This window comes from Macaca mulatta, chromosome 10 (genome assembly GCF_049350105.2).
Source record: "Macaca mulatta isolate MMU2019108-1 chromosome 10, T2T-MMU8v2.0, whole genome shotgun sequence".
NCBI classification, from domain to species: Eukaryota; Metazoa; Chordata; class Mammalia; order Primates; family Cercopithecidae; genus Macaca; species Macaca mulatta.
The window spans coordinates 32,147,943-32,171,239 of record NC_133415.1 but is presented as its reverse complement, the minus strand read 5'-3'; the positions used below and the strand labels follow the sequence as shown (position 1 = coordinate 32,171,239).

The 23,297-nt window shown below is 50.8% G+C and overlaps 2 protein-coding genes, 2 long non-coding RNA genes and 1 pseudogene across 55 annotated transcripts in view; 2 read left to right on the top strand and 3 right to left on the bottom strand.

The window, feature by feature from the left end:
• Window positions 1–4,905, bottom strand: part of KLHL22 (kelch like family member 22) — a 53,939-nt gene extending 49,034 nt beyond the window's left edge. For 2 of the 3 annotated variants that reach the window (XM_077948097.1, XM_077948096.1), the window contains exon 1: window positions 4,844–4,889. The gene's annotated coding sequence lies outside the window, so the exon portion shown is untranslated. 3 annotated transcript variants of the gene reach the window in all.
• A 78-nt stretch (window positions 4,906–4,983) lies between these two features.
• LOC144331931 (uncharacterized) lies at window positions 4,984–12,445 on the top strand. 2 transcript variants are annotated; one of them, XR_013399545.1, is made up of 3 exons: window positions 4,984–5,111; window positions 9,930–10,831; window positions 11,787–12,445. It is a non-coding gene; the product is annotated as an uncharacterized LOC144331931 (long non-coding RNA). The 2 variants fall into 2 exon arrangements; XR_013399546.1 differs by lacking the exon at window positions 11,787–12,445 and having other exon boundaries at window positions 4,984–5,882; window positions 9,930–10,725.
• LOC144331935 (uncharacterized) lies at window positions 5,024–6,476 on the bottom strand. The gene is made up of 2 exons (XR_013399553.1): window positions 5,475–6,476; window positions 5,024–5,321 (listed from the first exon to the last, which is right to left on the bottom strand). It is a non-coding gene; the product is annotated as an uncharacterized LOC144331935 (long non-coding RNA).
• Window positions 12,446–14,037: 1,592 nt separating the features above from the next.
• Window positions 14,038–14,787, bottom strand: LOC100429984 (mitochondrial carrier homolog 2 pseudogene; annotated as a pseudogene).
• Window positions 14,788–21,560: 6,773 nt separating this feature from the next.
• MED15 (mediator complex subunit 15) overlaps window positions 21,561–23,297 on the top strand; it is an 86,114-nt gene continuing 84,377 nt past the window's right edge. For 32 of the 49 annotated variants that reach the window (XM_077950640.1, XM_077950656.1, XM_077950647.1 and 29 more), the window contains exon 1: window positions 21,561–21,691. Coding sequence is in view for 7 of the 49 variants with exons in the window: in XM_077950656.1 (XP_077806782.1) it covers window positions 21,624–21,691 (68 nt within the window). In the remaining 42 variants the exon portion in view is untranslated. Of the gene's footprint in view, window positions 21,692–21,805; window positions 22,093–22,143; window positions 22,281–23,297 lie in introns of those variants that run through there. The other 17 variants (XM_077950625.1, XM_077950622.1, XM_077950621.1 and 14 more) reach the window with 7 other exon arrangements.

Sequence of the window (23,297 nt, the reverse complement as noted above, 5' to 3'; positions counted from 1 at the left end):
TGTCTGATCCCACAGGTTGAGGGCTCAGTCTCCCAGGTTGTTTCACCTGTGCTTCTGACCAATAAGCTACAAATTGGGGTTCCCAAGACCCCCTTCTTGGGTTTAATTAATTTGTTACAGCGACTCACAGAACTCAGGAAAATACTCATGTCTACTGGTTTGTTATAAAGGGTTATTGCAAAGGATACAGATGAAGAGATGCATGGGGCCAGGCATGTGGGAAGTGGTGCAGAGCCTCCAGGCCCTCTCCAGGAACATCACCCTTTAGGAGCCTCCATGTATTCAACTATCCCAAAGTTTTCCAAACCCAGTCATTTTCAATTTTTATGGAAGCTTCATTATGTTGGCATGACTGATTAAATCACTGGCCATTGGTGATGAACTTAATCTTCAGCCCGTCTCCCCTCTCCAGAGGTTGAGAGGTGAGGCTTAAAGTCCCAACCCTCTTATCCTGCCTTGGCCTTTCCTATAACTAGCCTCCATCCTGAAGCTACCTAGGGGATGCTGGCCAGCATACAAAAAGGCAGCACTCTGGAGAGTCCAAAGATTTTATAAGTTGTATGCCAAGAAATGAGACAAGACCAAATATATATTTCACAATATCACAGTACTGAATACCATAGGCAACTGTAACACAATGGTGAGTATTTGTGTATCTAAACATAGACAAGGTACAGTAAAAATATGGGACCACCATCCTTCATGTGGTCTGGTCTGTCATTGACTGAAACGTCACTGTGTGGCACATGATTATATATCTTTAAAAGAAAAAATGAAAAATAGATGCTAATATAAAACTTGCCAAAAAGAAGAGGTCTCCCTTTTCACTACTGAGGCTCAGGGTCACCCCCCTACCCCACCCCTTGGATGCTCTACTGCTTCCCATCAAACATACTCAGTTATCTATACCTGCCCCTCAGTCTGCCTCCAGGACCTGGGACCTCTACCCAGCCACCCACCCATTCCTTTCCCCCTCCCTGGGCTGACTCGTCTTTCTCACCAAGGCCCCAGAGATTGCCAGAGCAAGGTGTATCCCCCATGACCACCTCTCACTTAGGATTCTCTTGCCTGGAAACTCTGCCCTATGATAATTCTCCCTTTTCTGACCTCTCCCTTTCATCCCACACACCCTGCTCGATCCCACCCTTCTTTCCCAAGGGTTCACATTCCCAGTTTCACCTACAGCTCAGTGCTTATTCTAGCTAGTAGCCCTCCAACTTGCCTAATTTTCTTATTGGTATAGCTACCATTTCCATGTTGAAAACCTCACTGTCTTAATGATATTTTTCCTTTCTAACCCGTGTGCCCTATGAACCCACTAGTTCTGATTCCTTCACCTCTCCTCCGTCTCAGTCAGCCACCCTCTACTCCTCCAGGGCCACTATTCTGGGTCAGACCACAGCAATGATGCCCCAACCAGTTTCCCTACCTCTTGCCTCATCCTCCCCAGGCTGCTCTCCTTCAAGCCTTACCTACTCAGCCCCATTAGTAGTCCTTAGTCCAAAAGGGATACCTGTTATCCTCTGAACACCTTTAGTCACCCATCTAGGCCATTCTGTCTCTCATAGTCCCATATTGGTCAAGGTCTAGCTCTATTACTTCTCCTCTATCGTTGTACAAAGAACATGACAAATATGCCCCACCACTCAAACCTGCCTTTTTTTTTTTAGACGGAGTCTTGCTCTGTCATCCAGGCTAGAGTGCAGTGGTGTGATCTCGGCTCACTGCAACCTCTGCCTCTCAGGTTCAAGTGATTCTCCTGCCTCAGCCTCCCTAGTAGCTGGGATTACAGGCATGCACCACCACACCCAGCTAATTTTTAGCAGAGCGGTTTCACCCTGTTGGTCAGGCTGGTCTCACATTCCTGACCTCAGGTGATCCGTCCGCTTTTGGCCTCCCAAAGGGCTGGGATTACAGGTGTGAGCCACCACGCCCAGCCCAAACCTGCCTATTTACCCACCACAAGGAGATTCCGGCCTCTTAAGGGGTGAGGCTTTATCTCACAAACATCTCAAAAGCCCCTATGGCTGGCTGCACCACTTGCTAATGATAGACTCTGGGCACTTGTCTCATATATCCATGCCTCAGCTTCCTCATCACCACCATGACCACCACAGAGTCAAGAGGGCCTCCTTCTCTGAGGGTGACCTCCACAACTGACTACCCCAACAGACATCAAGCCCCTAGGTGGATCCCCACCTTCTATGAGCACAGTAGCGCCTCTGCTGTCTTGGGAAGGGATAAACGGCAGCTACTCCCTAAACACCTACTGCAAGAACAAGTACGGTAAAATAGAAAGACATCTTCCATGGGCAGGCAAAGTACATTTACCAAGTACAATTTAAGAAACGTAGCTAGGGGCTAAGGGGGATATGCCGAAAAATGAATCAATTCTCTGCTGCAAAGGAGCACAGCACAGAGTGCAACATTTAAAACCACATCTATACGGTTTTAAATCACCAAAACGTCTACCCTCAGGAGAACAGATGTCATGGCACAGTGATTTGACAGAACCTTAGGCAACAGTCAAAATATGCAAAGTGGCCAGGCGCAGTGGCTCACGCCTGTAATCCCAGCACTTTGGGAGGCTGAGGCGGGCGGATCACGAGGTCAGGAGTTCAAGACCAGCCTGGTTAACATAGTGAAACCCCATCTCTACTAAAAATACAAAAAATTAGCCAGGCATGGTGGCAGGCACCTGTAATCCCAATTACTAGGGAGGCTGAGGCAGGAGAGTCACGCGACTGCACTCCAATCTGCGTGACAGTGTGAGACTCCGTTTTAAAAACAAAAAACAAACAACAACAAAAAAAACCAATGTGCAAAGTAGGCTGGGCACAGTGGCTCCTGCCTGTAATCCCAGCACTTTGGGAGGCCAAGGTGGGAGGATCACCTGAGGTCAAGAGTTCAAGACCAGCCTGGCCAACATGGTGAAACCCCATCTCTACTAAAAATACAAAAATTAGCGGAGTGTGGTGGCACACACCTGTTATCCCAGCTACTCGAAAGGCTGAGGAAAGGGGAAGCTGAGGCAGGAGAATCGATTGAACCCAGGAGGCAGAGGTTGCAGTGAGCCAAGACTGCACCATTGCACTCCAGCCTGGGCAACAGCGAGACTTTGTCTCAAAAAAAAAAAAGTGCAAAGTAGGCTGGGCATGGTGGCTCATGCCTGTAATCCCAGTGCCTTGGGAGGTCCAGGTAGGTGGAGTTCAAGACCACCCTGGGCAATATAGCACGACCCTTTCTCTACAAAAAATTTAAAAACTAACAAGCCATAGTGGCGTACACCTGTAGTCCTGGCTATCTGGGGTGAGACAGCTTGAGGTTCACTGCAGCCTCAAGCTCCCAGGTTCAAGTGGTCCTCCCATCTCAGCTTCCTCAGTAGCTGGAACAACAGGAGCTCACCACTGCGCCCGGCTAATTTTTCAAATTTTCTTTGTAGAGAAGGGGTTTCACTACATGGTGTAGGCTGGAGCACAGTGGTAGGTTCTTGGCTCACTGCAACCTTCATCTCCTGGGTTCAAGCGATTCTCCTACCTCAGCCTCCCGAATAGCTGGGATTACAGGCGCGCGCCACCACACCCAGCTAATTTTTGTATTTTCAGTAGAGACGGGGTTTCACCGTGTTGGCCAGGCTGGACTCTTTAACTCCTGCCCTCAAGTTTTCCACCCACCCTGGCCTCCCAAAGTGCTAGGATTACAAGCAAGAGCCACTGCGCCCGCCCCCAGGCCCCATTTTCATTTGACACATGGCTACTGTAGCCTGAAGCTCTTCGCCAGTCTCATATCCCCAATTCTAGTCATCACAAGCCAAGTTCCCTCTGTTTTGTGCTGTTCGAAGTTTTAGTGGGGAGCAGAAAGGAAGTTTAATGTGCCACATAGGTACAAACTGAAGGATATAAGACGAATTTTTATGAAGTGATGGATGGCAGAGTCAAAATCATTTTAGAGGAACTTTCAATTCGCTACCATTTTACTGAGTAGATATCCTCAGTCCTCTGTAGGCCCCCCGAACGAGCAGTATCCCCTCAAAGAAACTCAATCCTTGGCAGCATGAAGCAAGGTCGGCCACAAAGGCAAAGGGGGCGGCTCGGGTAGAGAGGGAGTGGGTCCTGATTCCCAGCGGGGGAGCCTTCCAAAGGGTGCGCTCTGGAAGAACCTCCCAGGGAGCCGACTTGGAGGCACTCGGCGCACCCAGGCCCGGCCCCGCGGAGGGCCGGAGCAAGGGCGCCCAGGGAGGAGCCCAGGCGAAAGGTGGCGGTGCCCCGCTACCCGCCCCAGATCCACTCGGCTCCGCCCGCAGCGAATCTAAAATGGTCAGAACTGGCAGCCGACGCTTCGCGCTCTGGTGATTTTGCACTGACAGCGCGATCTCCGGCTCCTCTCAGGAAACCCGGCGAGCTGGCGGGGCTGGGCTCCTACGGCTGCAGTCCCCGGGCCCGACTGAGGGAACTGAGGCTCGTCAGGCCGGCCCCAAGTCGCCCGCCTGTTGCAAGGCCGCCCGCTTCAGCGCGGAGGGTCGCCGCCAGGAAGGCCGCCCTCGGACCCGCCGCAGGCAACAGGGCCCGCCCGCAGCCGCGCTGAGGAGGCCTCGCACCCTGGCCCCCGGCCGAGCGCCAGATCCCGGCCTCTACGCGCCCCGGGATCCCGCCGGCCGCGTCCCCGCCACGTCAGGCCGCGGGCTCTCCTCAGGTCGCCGCCCCCGCGCCTCCGGCCCGCGCCCGCCCCCGCGCCCCTCGGATTCCGCGCTGCTAGCTTGCCCCCGGCCCAGCGATGCCTGCTTGCCGCCCGCCCCCCGCGTTCGCCGCCGCGCGACCCGCCCGGCCCACGCCTCGCAGCTGACCTGGTGCCGCCGCCAGCCGAGGCCGCGCTCGCAGCAGGAGGGAGGCGGGAGGCGGGAGGCGGGAGGCGGAGGCGGGGCCAGCGGCGCCGGCGGGGCGGGGCCCTCGGCCGTCACGTGGGCGCGCCGCGCAGGCGCCGGGCGGGTTGGACGCGGGCCCAGGGGTGCCTGGCCGGGCGGGGTAGCAGCGCGGGGCGGCCCTGCGGCTGGGAGACGGGGGGCGGCTCCCCTCCGGCGCTCTGCGGAGGACAGCAGCGACCGCCAAGGCTCAGTGAGTCCCCGCACTAGCGCGGCACCTGGCACTTGGCGGGGCCGAACCAACGAATGAGTGAATTTGCCGAGGGTCGCGCCTTCTGAACCCATTGACTTTTTCCTTGCCTCGGTCCTGCCCTCATTCCTCGACTCACTCCCTCCTGCCCTTCCTCACTATCTCCCTCCCCGCTCATATCCTCCCTCCCCTTTCATCATTCGCTTCTTCACTCTGTTCTCTCCTCCCTTCCTCTCTTACTCCCCCCTCTCATTCTCTCCCTCCCTCCTTTACTCTCTTATTCTCCCCTCCATCCCCATTCCCTCCCTCCCTGTCTCACCCATCATTCCCTTCTTCCTTCACTCATTCCCTCCCTGCCTCCTTCACTCTCATTCTCCCCTCTCTCTCGTTACCTCCCTCCCTGTCTTAACCCCCATTCCCATCCTCCCTCACTCATTCACTCCCTCCCTCTCTCCCCCCTCATCCCCTCCCTCTTTCATTTCCTTTCCCTCCCTCCTTCACTCTCGTTCTCCCCTCCCTCTCTCATTCCTTCCTTCCTTGTCTCACTTCCCCCTGCTTTTCCTCCCTCCTTCTCTACCCCCTCCCATTGCCTCCCTCCCTCTTTGATTCCCTTCTTTCCCCCTCCCCTCCTTTTTTCGTTCCCTTCGTCACGCACTCATTCCCTCCCTCCCGCGCCTGCTCCTTCCCGGCTCCCACCGCTGTCCGTGCCGCTGAAGGTAGCGCGCCCCCTGCGGGATATCGGGGAGAATCGCCGAACACCGCCAGGGTGAACAGGTGCTAGTTTGTGTGCCCGTTCCTTTACTGATATTTTGCAGTAAATCTGATTCCCAGTCTTAAAGCCTGGTCCCAGAGGTCCGTGCGCGGCTCTTGGCATTCATTTTTCTCCACCTCACCTCCAAGCGGATCCCATCCTCCAAGGCGTATCCGTAACGGCTGCGCCCAGAGCTTGGAGCCACAGAGCCTCCTGATGGAATAAGATTGGCGTGTCCCACACTGTGGTTTTGAGAGGGACTGTGAAGGGTGGAGAAAGTGGTGCGGGGAGGATATGGCTGGAGATGGCTCATGGTTAAAAAGAAAGGTGGGGCCGGGCGTGGTGGCTCGTGCGTGTAATCCCAACACTTTGGGAGGCTGAGACAGGCGGATCACGAGGTCAGGAGATCAAGACCATCCTGGCCAACATGGTGAAACCCCATCTCTACTAAAACACACACACAAAAACTAGCCGGTCATAGTGGCGCGCACCTGTATTCCCAGCTACTCGGAAGCCTGAGGCAGGAGAATCGCTTGAACCCGGGAGGTGGAGGTTGCAGTGAGCCGAGATCGCTCTGGTGACAGAGCGAGACTCCGTCTCAAAAAAAAAAAAAAAAAGGTGGAAGGGGAATGTAAAAGGAAGAAAATAGATGAAAGAGAATTGCTGTCCTGGCTGAGTCCAGAGAAATAACTGAGGGTCCCAGACAAGGATCAGGTGAACAGGATTGGCCTCCAGAGGCAGAGGTTCCAAATGCGAGTGGGCTTCCTCCTAGAAAGGCTTTCTGGAGGAGAACCCCCTACGTGTAACAGACGAGGACTTTGGGAGTAAGAAAAGCATTCCATGAAGGGGACAGTGTCAGCAAACGCGTGGAGGTGAGATCCTTCAAAGTGAGTGGTATGGAGGTTTCCAGGATACCTCCTGGAATTTTCATAATTCCAGTGGATTTCTGAGCCTGAAGGGAAGGTTGGAGAGCAGACCCTGCCCTCTGGAGGCTAGACTTAGCCCTGAGGGCACCCTTTAGCCAGGGTGGGCAGATGCCAACCTGGTGGAGAGGAAGACTAAGTAGGGAGCCAGCCATAGTGCCTGGTCTCAGACAGGCAGAGAGTGAAGACGAGAGTGGAGCAGGCTAGAAACCCGGGAAGGAAGCAGCTTCCCCAGTATAAATCCAGTGATGTGTAAAGATTGAGCCCAGGAGATGGGTGGGGAAGTAGGCCCACCCTGGCTACACGGGAGCCAGAGCAAGAGCAGGTTTGGGGGAAGATGAGGCCCAGCTTGGCCTCAGGTAGGGGAAGACTGATCTCCAAGGCCCAATGGGACCAGGTGTAAGGGTGGACCCAGAGAGGAGAGGAAAAGGAGTCCTGGGGCAGCGACAAGGAGGCCACTGTGGTCTGAATGTTGGTACCCCCAAAATTCCTATGTTGGAACTGAATCCTCAGTGTGATACTATTATAAAGTAGGGCCTTTGGGAGGGGTTTAGGTCATGAGGGTGAAGTCACCATGGGATCAGCGTATAAAAGAGGTTTGAGGGAGTTCATCCCCTACTTTTGCCAGGTGAGGACGCTGTAATAAGCACCATCTTCAAGGCAGAGAATTGGCTGGGCGCGGTGGCTCACGCCTGTAATCCCAGCACTTTGGGAAGCCGAGGCGGGCGGATCACAAGGTCAGGAGATCGAGACCATTCTGGCTAACACGATGAAACCCGGCTCTACTAAAAATACAAAAAATTAGCCAGGCATGGTGGTGGGCACCTCTAGTCCCAGCTACTCAGGAGGCTGAGGTAGGAGAATGGCATGAACCTGGGAGGCAGAGCTTACAGTGAGCCGAGATCACACCACTGCACTCCAGCCTGGGCAACAGAGTGAGACTCCGTCTCAAAAAAAAAAAAAAAAAAAAAAGGCAGAGAATGTACCCCTCACTGGACACTGGGGCTTTTTTCTGAAGACTACTGTGTCATATAAAATTTATATTGAATAAATTGATATGCTTTTCTCTTGTTAATCTGTCCTTTGTTAGAGGGGTGTCAACCAGGAACCTTGTGATAGGTGAGGAAAAAATATTTCCTTTCCCCCTACTCTTTCTGGCACCCAGCAAACAAATGAGGTGGCAAAGACACCCCACTTGGGACAACTGGCAAAAGGTAAGCATTCTTACCAAGGTCGACTCCCAGATCGCTGCCTGTAGTACTCAGCTGAGAGTAGAAGGTAAAAACTTCTTGTCCCTTCCTTTCCAAATTCAAATTAGCAGAAGAAAATATTGTATCCGCATTGTGACTCTTGCTTAAATTTGTTTTAGGGGTAACCATTTGTTACTGATCCTTTCCTCCCAGGCACAGCTACCTCATTCCTGTTTGTTTTGTTTGTGTCCTGAGAGCTTGGCTTTATGACCAGTGAGAATATTCTCCCCGATCTCTGAATAGCCAGTGCGTGCAAGTGACAGCTTGCTTTAGGACAGCTTGCGTTATTACAAACTCCTCTGTCCTGGTCAGAAAAAGAGAAGGTTCGTTTTTTGTTTGTTTGGTTGGTTTTTGTTTTGTTTTAATGTCTTGCTCTTTCGCCGAGGCTGGAGTGCAGTGGCATGATCTCGGCTCACTGCAACTTCTGCATCCTGGGCTCAAGTGATTCTTCTGCCTCAGCCTCCTGAGTAGCTGGGGCTACAGGTGCACACTACCTCACCCAGGTAATTTTTTTGTGTATTTTTAGTAAAGAGGGGGATTCACCATGTTGCGAGGGGTGGTCTTTTTTTTTTTTTTTTCTTTTTTTCTTTTTTTTCAATTGTTTTCTGAGACGGAGTCTTGCTCTGTCACCCAGGCTGGAGTGCAATGGCGGAATCTCGGTTCACCCGCCCAAGTGGCTGGGATTACAGGCACCTGCCACTCCGCCCAGCTAATTTCTGTATTTTTAGTGGAGACAGGGTTTCACCATGTTAGTCAGGCTGGTCTCGAACTCCTGACCTCAGGTGATCTGCCCGCCTTGGCCTCCCAAAGTGCTGGGATTACGGCGTGAGCCACTGCACCTGGCCTCTTTTGTTTTTAAGATATAGGGTCTCACCCAGGCTGGTCAGGAACTCCTGGCCTCAATCCACCTGTCTCAGCCTCCCAAAGTGCTAGGATTACAGGCATGAAGGACCACGCCCGGCCAAAGACAAGGTTCTGAACCTTCTCTTTTTCTGACCATGACAGAGGAGTTTGTAATAAGTGGGCCTAGTCCATAAGGGGTTTTTGTTGTCTCAATATTCATTGGTGTTATAGATGAGTCAGTCCATGACTGGAGACATGACACTGTTCTGTACGAGATGACATCCCTAGTCACCTGTGTCAACAAAGGTGCCTTCTGGCCGGGCACAGTGGCTCACACCTGTAATCCCAGCACTTTAGGAGGCTGAGGCAGGCAGATCACAAGGTCGGGAGTTAGAGACCAGCCTGATCAACATGGTGAAACCCCATCTCTACTAAAATTACAAAAAAATTAGCCAGGCATGGTGGCCCATGCCTGTAATCCTAACTACTTGGGAGGCTGAGGCAGGAAAATCAGTTGAATCTAGGAGGCAGAGGTTACAGTGAGCCAAGGTCGCGCCACTGTACTCTAGCCTGGGTGACAGAGCGAGACTCCATCTCAAAACAAAACAAAACAAAAGAAACCAAAGGTACCTTCTTTCTTTTGAATGTCTTTGCAAATGGTATGGATTTGAGAGTGCTGAATCTTTGTGCACCCTCTTTGGAGGGTATCTTTCTTTCTGTCTCTTTTTAAGAGACAGGGTCTCGCCCAGACTGGTCAGGAACTCCTGGCCTCAGGTGGTCCTCCCACCTTGACTTCCCAGAGTGCTGAGATTACAGGCATGACCCATTGTGCCCAGCCTTGAGGATATCTCTTTTGTCCATGGTTAAGTCATAAAATGCTTATTGGTTTTGGTTCTCAGTTTGTTGGTAGGTACCTTTGGTTTACAAGAAGAAAAGTGGTGGGTGGGCAGGGTGGTGGTAGGGAAGAGTGTTCAGTACTGCCAGGAATATGTACTATCTGTTCTGGCTGAAAACTGATAATGAGATATTTGAAATTTTTTTTTTTTTTTAACAGCTCTATGATCAGAAGATGGCATAATCGGGGCTGGGCACAGTGGCTCAGTGCCCAGCTGGGATTACGCCTGTAGTCCCAGCACTTTGGGAGGTTGAGGCGAGTGGATCACGAGGTCAGGAGTTCGAGACCAACCTGGCCAAGATGGTGAAACCGTATCTCTACTAAAAATACAAAAAAAATTAGCTGGGTGCAGTGGCAGGCACCTGTAATCCCAGCTACTTGAGAGGCTGAGGCAGGAGAATCGCTTGAACTCGGGCGGAGGCTGCAGTGAGCCAAGATCACACCACTGCACTCCATCCTGGGCAACAGAGTGAGACTCCATCTCAAAAAACAGAAAAGAAGATGGCGTAAGAAGTTGATATTCTCTCTATTGGATCCTGCTTCTCCACTGGGGTCTTCTTGGTCACCTAAAGCCCCTCTCTGGAGTCCCTGCCCTCTACCGGCTCTGCCTCCTGCTTCCTTTCTGTATTGCCATGATTTTTGCTAAGGATAATGGACAACTTCATTGGGTTCTTTGGGAAACTTGCAATCTCCCCAAACAAGCCCCTCTGAGATTTCTCCTTTCCAGTTGCTTTTGCTCCCCTTTCCTCCTTTTGCCACCTTTGATATTTCCTCCAATTTCCTTGATTCCTTTGATATGTCCCAATTCAGTCCAACCTGCCAGAACTTTTTCCACTTCAGCACTTCAGTCACTTAAACATTAGGGCTCCCTCCCCTAAAGGGACTCAAAATCCTGCAAAAACAACCATCTAAGGATAAAAAGAGAAAAAATGAAACTGTTTGGAAACTGGGCAAATGAAAACCCTTTTTAAAGTCTTTTTTTTGGGGGGCCAGGTGTGGTGGCTCACCCCTGTAATCCCAGCCCTTTGGGAGGCCGAGGCAGGCAGATCACAAGGTCAGGAGTTTGAGACCAGCCTGGCCAATATGGTGAAACCCCGTCTCTCCTAATAATACAAAAAAAATTAGCCAGGTGTGGTGACACGCACCTGTAGTTCCGGCTACTTGGGAGACTGAGGCAGGGGAATCACTTGAACCCAGGAGGCGGAGGTTGCAGTGAGCCAAGATTGGACCACTGCACCAGCCTGGCAATAGAGCAGGAAGACTCCATCTCTTTAAAAAAAAAAAAAAAAAGGCCAGGCGTGGTGGCTCAAGCCTGTAATCCCAGCACTTTGGGAGGCCGAGACGGGCGGATCACGAGGTCAGGAGATCGAGACCATCCTGGCTAACACAATGAAACCCCGTCTCTACTAAAAATACAAAAAAATTAGCCGGGCGAGGTGGCGGGCGCCTGTAGTCCCAGCTACTCGGGAGGCTGAGGCAGGAGAATGGCGTAAACCCGGGAGGCGGAGCTTGCAGTGAGCCGAGATAGCGCCACTGCACTCCAGCCTGGGCGACAGAGCGAGACTCCGTCTCAAAAAAAAAAAAAAAAAAAAAAAAAAAGTATATATATATATATAGAGAGAGAGAGAGAGAGAGAGAACAGTGAGTTTGTATTACTGTGCTTTACTGACTCACAACTACCATTTTGGAATGAAAGCTATAAGATATTTGTGTTTTTATGTTTATGTGTTTATATTTGTGTATATGTATGTATGTATGTTTGAATATTATATATATCCATATTCAGTATTATTAACTGAATTATTATTATTATTTTATTTTTTTGAGACAGAGTCTCACTCTGTCTCCAGGCTGGAGTGCAGTGATGCTATCTCAGCTCTCTGCAACCTCTGCCTCCCAGGTTCAAGCGATTTTCCTGCCTCAGCCTCCTGAGTAGCTGGGACTACAGGTGCGAGCTACCATGCCCAGCTAATTTTTGTATTTTTAGTAGAGACGAGGTTTCACCATGTTGGCCAGGATGGTCTCGATCTCTTGATGTAGTGATCCACCCACCTCGGATTACAGTGAGTCACTGCGCCTGGCCTAAATTTTTTAAATCCCTTAAAGGAGTTCTATTCAAATTGTACCCTCCTTTGAAGATGTCTGTTTTGTCTGTGGTGTCATAAAAGGATTTTTGGTCTTAGAGGGAGGTAAATGAGCATTCATACAAGCTAAATGTTACCAAAATTTTAAGAAAAATAGAAACTAATCCAAATGCTTTTTAGTTTACATGATCTGGGATATTCTTTAGTAAATAAAGCTAGTTTGAAAATTGATGGGACTAGGCCAGGCGCAGTGGTTCATGCCTGTGGGAGGCCAAGACAGGCGGATCATGAGGTCAGCAGATCAAGCCCATCCTGGCTAACATGGTGAAACCCCATCTCCACTAAAAATACAAAAAATTAGCCAGGCGTGGTGGCAGGCGCCTGTAGTCCCAGCTACTTGGGGGGGCTGAGGCAGGAGAATGGGGTGAACCTGGGAAGTGGAGCTTGCAGTGAGCTGAGATCCCCCCACTGCACTCCAGCCTGGGCAACAGAGCAAGACTGTTTCAAAAAAGAAAACTGACAGACTAGTCAAACAAGTTTATGTTATCACTACTAAATGGTAAAGATAATAAAATTATCAATCCAACCTAAGAGCAAAATGTGCAATAAAAATTAATTACAGCTGGGCTCACCCCTGTAGTCCCAGCAGTTTGGGGGGCCAAGGCGGGCGGATCACTGAGGTCAGGAGTTCAAGACCAGCCTGGCCAATATGGTGAAACCTGGTCTCTACTAAAAATATAAAATTAAGGCTGAGTGTGGTGGCAGGCACCTGTAATCCCAGCTACTCGGGAGGCTGAGGCAGGAGAATCGCTTGAGCCTGGGAGGTGGAGGTTGCAGTGAGCCGAGATTGTGCCACTGTACTCCAGCCCGGGAGACAGTGCGAGACTCCATCTCAAAAAAAAAAAAAGCTGGGCATGGTGGTACATGCCTGTAATCCCAGCTACTTGGGAGGCTGAGGCAGGAGAATCACTTGAACTGGGGAGGCGGAGGTTGCAGTGAACCAAGATCGGGCTGCTATACTCCAGCCCAGGCAACAGAGTGAGACTTCGTCTCAAAAAAATGAATTGCATGGCTGGGCGTGGTGGCCCATGCCTGTAATCCCAGCACTTTGGGAGACCAAGGCAGGTGGATCATTTGAGGTCAGGAGTTCGAGACCAGCCTAGCCAACATGGTGAAACCCCATCTCTACTAAAAATACAAAAAATTAGCCAAGTATGGTGGCATGCGCCTGTAATCCCAGTTACTGGGGAGGCTGAGGCAGAAGAATCGCTTGAACCCGGGAGGTGGAGGTTGCAGTGAGCCAAGATGGCACCACTGCACTCCAGCTTGGGTGAGAGTGAGACTCCGTCTCAAAACAAACAAACATGAATTGCTTGATGCATGGAAGTTTAAAAAAAAAAAAACAAGAGGGCCAGGCATGGTGGCTCACACCTATAATCCCAGCACTTTGGGAGGCCAAGGCAGGTGGATCACGAGGTCAGGAGATCAAGACCATCCTGGCTAACAGGGTGAAACCCCCGTCTCTACTAAAAATACAAAAATTAGCCAGGCGAGGTGGTGGGCACGCCTGTAGTCCCAGCTACTTGGGAGGCTGAGGCAGAATGGCGTGAACCCGGGAGGCAGAGCTTGCAGTGAGCCGAGATCGCGCCACTGCACTTCAGCCTGCGTGGCAGAGCAAGACTGTGTCTCGAAAAAAGAAAAAAGGGAGGATTTTTTTTTTTTTTTCTTTTTGAGACAGGGCGTTGCTATGTCACTGAGGCTGGAGTGCAGGGGCAATCTCAACTCATTGCAGCCTCAACTTCCTGGGCTCAAATGATCCTCCCACCTCAGCCTCCCGAGTAGCTGGGACTACAGATATGTGCCACCACACATGGCTAATTTTATTTTTTTGTAGAGATCAGGTCTTGTTTTGTGGCCCAAGTGAAACCTTGTTTTTTAACATGAGTTAGTATCAGAACAGTTATGGCTGTACCTATTTTTGATTTTTTGTTTTCCTCAGACAGGGTCTCATTGTTACCCAGGTTGGAGTGCAGTGGTGAAATCATAGCTCACTGCAGCCTCCAACTCCTCCTGGGTTCACTTCTGAGCTCAGGCAATCCTCCCACCTCAGCCTCCTATTTTTGAAAATTATCCTGTAATATCTGTAATGTGTGAAATTATATAAAGAGCCTTAATATGTTTGTCCCTGAGACCCAGGATGCATTTCTGCTTTTCCCCAAGAGTAAATGATTATTTCGAAAGCATGCCAAATTATATACAAATCAACATTCTCTCCCATAATCCTGTGCATCTGAAACTATAGAAATGTCACAGTCCCTGCCCCACATCTTCATATTAACATTCTCAGGTCACAACAATAAGTCTTCTCTTCCCAAAGGGCTTGTATCTGGAAAAACAAGCTATTTCCTAGGCTCATATTTCTTCTCTTCGTAGCATACCTCAGCAATCTATCCAAGAAGTATATATTGGGGAGTAAGGAGGGCATCCACCAGCAAGACCACAGTTGTTAACAGCCATAAGATGGGAGGCAATCACAAAGGGATAGGTCAACATACTGGCAAAAAAAATCCTGTGACAGCTTGAGAATAATTCTTCATTTCATTCATGATAGAAACCCCACTGTCCATTGCATGGGTATCAACAAGGTGGTAGGCTAGTGAGTCACACAGCCACAAAGAAATGTCGTCACCTAGGAGGTGAGGAACAAGACCTGGGAAAAATCCTAGGATACCCTCTTTCTGATAAATGGTTAGTATGGTGTCACAAAGTCCACAGAACTTGGATTCTTTCCCAGTGAATTGTGCCATAGATCTTAGAGTGAGCACATGGAAGGGACGTGATAAGGGCAGCAGCTGAACAAACGATCATCTCTTGAGTTGTTTCCTTGATGATTTGGTCAAAGGAAGATGAGATTTCTTTTTGTTCATATCCAGGTCCTAACTTCTCACCCTTGTCACACTCCTGGTAATGCTATAAAACTTTACCATGGGGCCGGGCGCGGTGGCTCAAGCCTGTAATCCCAGCACTTTGGGAGGCCGAGACGGGTGGATCACAAGGTCAGGAGATCAAGACCATCCTGGCTAACCCGGTGAAACCCCGTCTCTACTAAAAAATACAAAAAACGGCCAGGCGCGGTGGCTCAAGCCTGTAATCCCAGCACTTTGGGAGGCCGAGACCGGCGGATCACGAGGTCAGGAGATCGAGACCATCCTGGCTAACCCAGTGAAACCCCGTCTCCACTAAAAAATACAAAAAACTAGCCGGGCGAGGCGGCGGGCGCCTGTAGTCCCAGCTACTCGGGAGGCTGAGGCAGGAGAATGGCGTGAACCCGGGAGGCGGAGCTTGCAGTGAGCTGAGATCCGGCCACTGCACTCCAGCCTGGGCGACAGACCGAGACTCCGTCTCAAAAAAAAAAAAAAAAAAAAAAAAATACAAAAAACTAGCCGGGCGAGGTGGCGGGCGCCTGTAGTCCCAGCTACTCGGGAGGCTGAGGCAGGAGAATGGCGTGAACCCGGGAGGCGGAGCTTGCAGTGAGCTGAGATCCGGCCACTGCACTCCAGCCTGGGTGACAGAGCGAGACCGCGTCTCAAAAAAAAAAAAACAAAAACAAAACAAAAAAAAAAAACTTTACCATGGACCACAGTTCCAAGGACCCCCAAATGCAGTCATGGAGTTAAGCCTGTGAGCAACCCATGCCTCCTGTCAATGCTGGCAATGTTCAGAGCATAACAAAAGAAATGAGAAAGCTGACATACTTGCCACCCCAAAATATTTCGTCCTGTTGGGGGAAGAGGCTCATATCCCACCTGGATGAGCACTTCCATGTGCATGATTCGCTAGGACAGGATGGTGAGACCTGAGAACAGGAGCACCTGACTGGCAAGCAACATCCGCCGTGACAGCACCTGTATTATTCTGTTTTCATGCTGCTGATAAAGACATACCCAAGACTGGGACGTAAAAGAAGTTAAATTGGACTTACAGTCCCATATGGCTGGGGAGGCCTCAGAATCATGGCGGGAGGTGAAAAGCACTTCTTACACAGTGAGGGCCAGAGAAAATGAGGAAGAAGCAAAAGCAGAAACCCCTGATAAACCCATCAGTTCTTGTGAGACTTATTTTTGGGAAAGACCTGCCCCTTGATTCAATTACCTTCCAGGGTCCCTCCCACAACACTTGGGAATTCTGGGAGATAAAATTCAAGTTGAGATTTCATTGCGGACACAGCCAAACCATATCAGCACCCGTGGATGGACAGATCCCGGATGCATTTCTTTTTTTTTTTGGAAACAGAGTCTCACACTGTCACCCAGGCTTGGAGTGCAGTGGCTCCATCTCGGCTCACTTGCAGCTTCCCTCTCCCGGGTTCAAGTGATCCTCCTCCTGCCTCAGCCTCCTCAGTAGCTGGGATTACAAGCATGTGCCACAACACCTGGCTACTTTTTGTATTTCTAGTAGAGATAGGGTTGGGTATTGTTGACCAGGCTGGTCTCAAACTTCTGACCTCAAGTGAGCTGTCTGCCTCAGCCTCCCAAAGTGCTAGGATTATAGGCATGAGCCACTGCATCCGGCCCCAGGATACATTTCTAAAGCCTGGATTCAGGACAATTTCTGAAACTGTGCACCAAGATGACACTGTCGACTTACATGTCCAAGAATGTTGGAGTGAGCAAGGCGTGAGAGATTCATAGATATGGCATATGATACTGCTATTAAAATTGTCTGGGTTTTTTTGTTTGTTTGTTTGTTTTTCGAGATGCAGTCTCGCTCTGTCACCCAGGCTGGAGTGACACCGGGCCCTGGTGCAATCTTGGCTCACTGCAACCTCTGCCTCCCGGGTTCAAGCAATTCTCCTGCCTCTACAGGCGCACGCCCCCACACCTAGCTAATTTTTGTATTTTTAGTAGAGATGGGATTTCACCATTTGACCAGGCTGGTCTCAAATTCCTGACCTCAGGTGATCCACCCACCTCAGCCTCCCAAAGTGCTAGGATTACAGGTGTGAGCCACCACACCTGCTCGGCCTTAAAATCGCCTTTTAAATTTGTTACACTTGGCCGGGCGCGGTGGCTCAAGCCTGTAATCCCAGCACTTTGGGAGGCCGAGACGGGCGGATCACGAGGTCAGGAGATCGAGACCATCCTGGCTGACACAGTGAAACCCCGTCTCTACTAAAAAATACAAAAAAACTAGCCGGGCGAGGTGGCGGGCGCCTGTAGTCCCAGCTACTCGGGAGGCTGAGGCAGGAGAATGGCGTGAACCCGGGAGGCGGAGCTTGCAGTGAGCCAAGATCACGCCACTGCACTCCAGCCTGGGCGGCAGAGCGAGACTCTGTCTCAAAAAAAAAAAAAAAAAAAAAATTTGTTACACTTGGTGGTATATAGATTTACCCATGATGTAATTCTATAATCAAAATTATAATTAAATTTTAATGAAAATTTTAGTTAATAATAAATTAATACTTATGAAAATACCTAGGCTCTAACATTAGGTTTACAACACAGGATTCAAATGGCATCTACAGCATGATCCATTACATTTTTTGTTTGTTTGTTTGTTTGTTGGAGACGGAGTCTCACTCTGTCGCCCATGCTTGAGGGCAGTGGTGCCATCTCAGCTCACTGCAACCTCCGCCTCCCAGGTTCAAGTGATCCTCCTGCTTCAGCCTCCCAAGTAGCCGGATTACAGACATGTGCCACCACTCCCAGCTAATTTTTGTATTTTTAGTAGACACGGGGTTTCACCATGTTGCCCAGAGTGCTCTTGAACTCCTGACCTCAGGTGATCAGCCCACCTCAGCCTCCCAAAATGCTGGGATTATAGATGTGCGCCACTGTGCCTGGCCCCCATTACAGTTTTTAAACGAACAGAGAGGACAAGAAAATTTACCAAAATACTGACAATGCTGCCTCTGGATGATGGGATTCGTAATGTTTGGGCCTTTCTAAAGTTTCTACCATGTATGGCTTTTAGAAACAATAACCGCCGGGCGTGGTGGCTCATGTCTGTAATCCCAGCACTTTGGGAGGCCAAGGATGGCGGATTGCCTGAACTCAGGAGTTCGAGATCAGCCTGGGCAACATGTTGAAACCCTGTCTCTACTAAAATACAAAAAAATTAGCCAGGCATGGCAGCGCACACCTGTAGTCCCAGCTACTTGGGAGGCTGAGGCAGGAGAATTGCTTGAACCCAGGAGGTGGAGGTTGCAATGAGTCGAGATTGCACGACTGCACTCCAGCCTCGGCAACAGAGTGAGACTCTATCTCAAAAAAGAAAAGAAAAGAAAAAACAACCACTCCCTCCCTACCTCCACATACATAAGCGATTACAGGCTCCGGGCCAAACACACAGAGGAGTTACATCTGGCTGGTGCTAGGATGGAATGCGGGGCAGGTCATCACCTCCCAGGGACTGAGTGCCAAAGTAAGGAGGAAGATTAGAGGTGAGGCTGTAGGGAGACAGCCACAGGCTCAAAGGGCTTGTGCTAAGCTCTCGAGGGGGAAGCTTGATCTGCCTGGGAAGCTTCCACCTCCTACCTCCTGCAGAGCCCAGAATGGTGTCCAGGAAATATGTGGCCATTGAGTGGAAACAGCCTTGGCACAGTAGCCTGCAGGAACCTGGGGACTAGAGACATGGCCACATGAGCAGTGAGGATCTCCCCCGAGATGAGGATCCCCAGAACATAGTGTGGGATGCAGGTCTGGCCTCTGCATACTCTCGGCCTCCTCCATCATTTATTCTCAGACATCTAAACCATCAACATCCAGATGGGGGATCCCAGGAGGGTCTACAGTGTCAAGAGAGGGCAAGTCCACTTCATGATCAACCTTCCCATGGCCTCCTACTTTCCCTGGTCCACCTTTCCAGGTCTCTCACCAGGGATCATTGCCCTGGGCACCACCAACCCAATGCAGGGACAAGTAGAAAAAGAGCTCTGGGGAAAATACCAAAGGGAATAGTCACTCAATTTTATTGTGATGACAAACTCCCGGCAAAGTTCCAGGCCTCTCTCTGCCTGTGTCTGTGAATTATGTGTCTGTGGCTCCATCAACCACAGTGCAGAAGAGGGAGGGTTGTCCTGAGTACCCTATTAACATGTTCGTTCGTTTGTTTGAGACAGTTTCGCTCTTGTCGCCCAGGCTGCAGTGCAATGGCACGATCTCAGCTCACTGCAACCTCTACCTCCTGGTTTCAAGTGATTCTCGTGCCTCAGCCACCCGAGTAGCTGGGATTACAGGCGCACACCACCATGCCTGGCTATTTTTGTATTTTTAGTAGAGATGGGGTTTCACCATGTTGACTAGGCTGGTCTGGAACTCCTGACCTCAGGTGATCCACCTGCCTGGGCCTCCCAAAGTGCTGGGATTACAGGCGTGAGCCACCACGCCCAGCCAGAACACAGGACTTTCAAAATGTAAACCTGGGGCTGGGCACAGTGAGACAGGCTGAGACAGGCGGATCACCTGTCAGGAGTTCAAGACCAGCCTGGGCAACATGGTGAAACCCCGTCTTTACTAAAAAAAAAAAAAAATTAGTTGGGTGTGGTGGCACTCACCTGTAGTCCCAGCTACTGGGGAGGCTGAGGCATAAGAATCACTTGAACCTGGAAGGCAGAGGCTGCAGTGAGTGGAGATGGTGCCACTGCACTCCAGCCTGGCCGACCTAGCAAGACTGTCTCAAAAAAAAAAACAAAAAAAAACAAGTCCGGGCACGGTGGCTCACGCCTGTAATCCCAACACTTTGGGATGCCAGGGTGGGTGGATCACCCAGTCAGGAGATTGAGAACATCCTGGCTAACATGGTGAAACCCTGTCTCCACCAAAAATACAAAAATTACCCAGTTGTGTGCCAGGTGCTTGTAGTCGCAGATACTCAGGAGACCGAGGCAGGAGAATCACTTGAACCCGAGAGGCGGAGGATGCAGTGAGCCGAGATTGTGCCACTGCACTCCAGTCTGGGTGTCAGAGCGAGACTCTGTCTCAAAAAAAAAAAAAAAAAAAAGTAAAAGAACACTAAAATGTGGAATTTCCTGGGCAACCCCGGACAAGATGAACACTCTAGATACAGTTTTTAAAAATTAGTTTTCAGCCTGGCCAAGATGGTGAAGCCCTGTCTCTACTAAGCATACAAAAAATTAGCCAGGCTTAGTGGCAGACATGTGTAATCCCAGCTACTTGGGAGGCTGAGGCAGGAGAATCACTTGAACCTGGGAGGCAGAGGTTGCAGTGAGCCGAGATGGCACCACAGCACTCCAGCCTGGGCAACAGGGCGAGACTCCATCTCAAAAAAAAAAAAAAAAAAATTAGTTTTGCCACCGGGCACGGTGGCTTATGTCTATAATCCCAGCACTTTGGGAGGCCGAGGTAGGCGGATCACCTGAGGTCAGGAGTTCGAGACCAGCCCAGCCAACACGGTGAAATCCTGTCTCTACTAAAAATACAAAAATTAGCCAGGCATGGTGGGGTACACTTGTCATCCCAGCTACTGGGGAGGCTGAGGTGGGAGAATTGCTTGAACCCTGCAGGCAGAGGCGGAGGTTGTAGTGAGCCGAGATGGTGCCATTGCACTCCAGCCTGGCCAAGAAGGGCTAAATTCCATCTCAAAAAAAGAAAAAAAGAAAAATTAACTTTGGGAGTATTAGAGCAGAAAATGTTTGAAAACATGAACAGCCCTCACATCAACACAAGACCTGACACCCTGTTGGCAAGAGAGGCCTCTTTGGGGAGAATGCTCACTCCTCTCCCACCCACTCCCTACCACCCTCAACCTCCTGTTTGGGGCACAGTTTCAAGGGGCGTACAGTGCCTAGCAGGGGCCTGGCACTTAGGCTTCAGTAGGTGCCAGTCCACACTCTCTGAGGCCCGTATTGGTTGGTGTCCACCTGGTACTTATGAACTACTTGGGCTCCAGATTTTCCTCACGTCACCTCCCTCCTCGGGGTAACAGATAAAGGCCCCATAGTTCCGAGGAGGCAGAACTTTTACATTCCTAAAAGTATTCTCAGGCCCCCATAACCCCTCATCCCACCTTCAGCTCGCTCACCTTCACCTATCAAATTCGTTTGACATCTGGCCTCCAGCTACTAGCTAGGCTGAGTTCTCCATGAAGGGGACATGGTTGCTGGTCAAAGGGGAAAGCCCATGTCTAAAAATTGATAAACGTGGTTTAGGGGCCTCACATCCGCAACCCCCAAATACAGCCATTGGTGACATGTGAGATTCAAAAAAATCTAAGAGCAAAGCGGTGATGAGAGTCCATCTGGTCGCTTTTCGGAGGCGGTGCTAGCAGGCAGTCGCAGGAAAGCAGATCCCAGATCACATTGCACTGGCACACAGTAGGTACCCACACATATTTGACAAACAGTCTCTCCCTAACATTACTATAGATAGCAGATAGCTGGCAGCTTGGCCCGGCATCCTGGAGGGGTCTGGATGTCAGGGAGTAGATAAGGCCAGCACACTGAAGAGTCGCAGAAGATGCAGGCTGTCAGGCGCGGGCCTGCTGCGGGAGCACCTGCCCTATTCGACAGCTGCACTGGAAGAGAGGCGTGTGTCTCCCAGCTGGGCGGAGCTGAGACCGATTCGTCCTCGGCGGGGAACTTCATTTCCCACAGGCCTATGCGTGAGACTCCATTTCCCACAACCCCCCTTCACTTCCGGCCCCGGCCGAGGCGCCGCGGACGGTTTCCGGGTTTGGGCCTGGCTCTGTGGCTGAGGCAGCGGCGGTCGCGGCGGGGCGGGCTACGGGCGGCGGGAGCTGGGGAACAGGCATGGACGTTTCAGGGCAAGAGACCGACTGGCGGAGCACCGCCTTCCGGCAGAAGCTGGTCAGTCAAATGTGAGTAGTGGTCGGGGCAGGGGGCTGGATTGCGGGGCCTTCCTCCTTCGCGTGGCGGGCGAGGCCAGGGCCGGATCCGTGAGAAACCTAGGGCTCCGGGAGACAGAAGGCGCCGGGGATTTGCGTGGGTCCCAGGGCGCGGGCCTCCCCTGTCTCTCCCCTCTGTTCCCGACATGGACTGCTCGTTAGCTTTCCTGGGGCCGAGCTCTGCAAACCAACGAGCCCTGGCTTATGAATCATCGTCTTGAGCTTTCTCATTCGTCATTTGTGTGCTTTGGGTGCAGACTTTCCCCCGCTTTTTGAACCACACTGAATAGGGAAAGGGAGAGAGGCAACCGGCTGTGGTGTGTTTAGCAGAGCTGGGTACTTCATGTTTTCTCTTCCAGAAAAGCGCGTCAACGGTGAGAGAAAGTGATGGGAGGAGGGTGGATGTAAGATGAGATTGGGAAGGTAGTTGTTTGGGGTGTGGGCGGTGGGACGGAGGATCTAAGGGTGACCCCCCGAAGGAATGTGGACTTTGCCAAAGGATGGCAGGAAGCCGCTGTCAGGAAGCGATCGTCGTTTCTGGAGGAGAGAGTGAAGAACTGGGGTCAGTGGCCCCGCCCAGAGGAACTCTAGCCCCTTACCACCGACTGCTTGTTTCTATTAGCAGTTTTTAACTGAGCTTATTGGCGTGTTGTGCTCGCCACAGATTTGCCGGAGACACAGCCCCTTTCCTGAGGGATGGCATTGTCGGTAAAGGAACCGTCACGGTGCAGTCTTGTGCGTCTGTAATGTTGTGTATACTGCAGGGGTTTCTTGCGAAGCGGCGGTTAACTTGAGCAGACCAGGGGCAGTCTAGTGAGTAGGTGACGAATAAATTGAGTCCTAGAAAGACAAGTAGGAGTGTAAATAGCCACCATTCCAAGCTGAGGAGTTAGGAAACATGTGCATTTACTGCGTGGAGGGAGGACCTTGTAGGCTGAGAGTTCCGGGGCTCGAGGAGTAAGGGAGCTCAGGAGATAATGGAATGAGGGTGAGCGGGTACTAGCACTTTAGTGGGGGTGTTGTGCTAAGGAGTTGAGCCTGTGTTTGGCATGTGGCATTCTTTGAAGTAGTGAAATGCCAGTGTTGGGAATATCCCTAGAGTCCCTGGAGATGGATAAAGGACAGAGAAGAGAGACCAGTTAAGCCATTAAGGGAGTTTGAACATTTGCAGGGAGTGGGGAACCTGTCCTTTTTCATCCTTGTATTCTCACTGCTAGCTCACTGCCTGCCACATTGCTCCATGAAATGATTGTGGCATGACCTAGTCGGTCGGGAGATTATAAAGGCCTGCATTAGACAGTGGTAGAAACTGAAAGAGGAAGACAGATTCCAGAGGAAGGGGAATGTAGACAATTCTTGATGACTAACTGGATGGAGGGGGGTGGGGTGTAGGGTGAAGCATTGTGGAAGGAAGGAAGCCAGGCTGAATGCTGGGAAACCTTTCAGTACAGTGGAAAGAGTAGGGACTGTAGAGTTAGTAGCTATGGGCTTTGGGAAGAATAGCCTTGGGATATTTCTGGGGATATTGCACAATCAGTGAACAGTGTTTTAATGATACACTGTAGTTATCTGTAGGTGA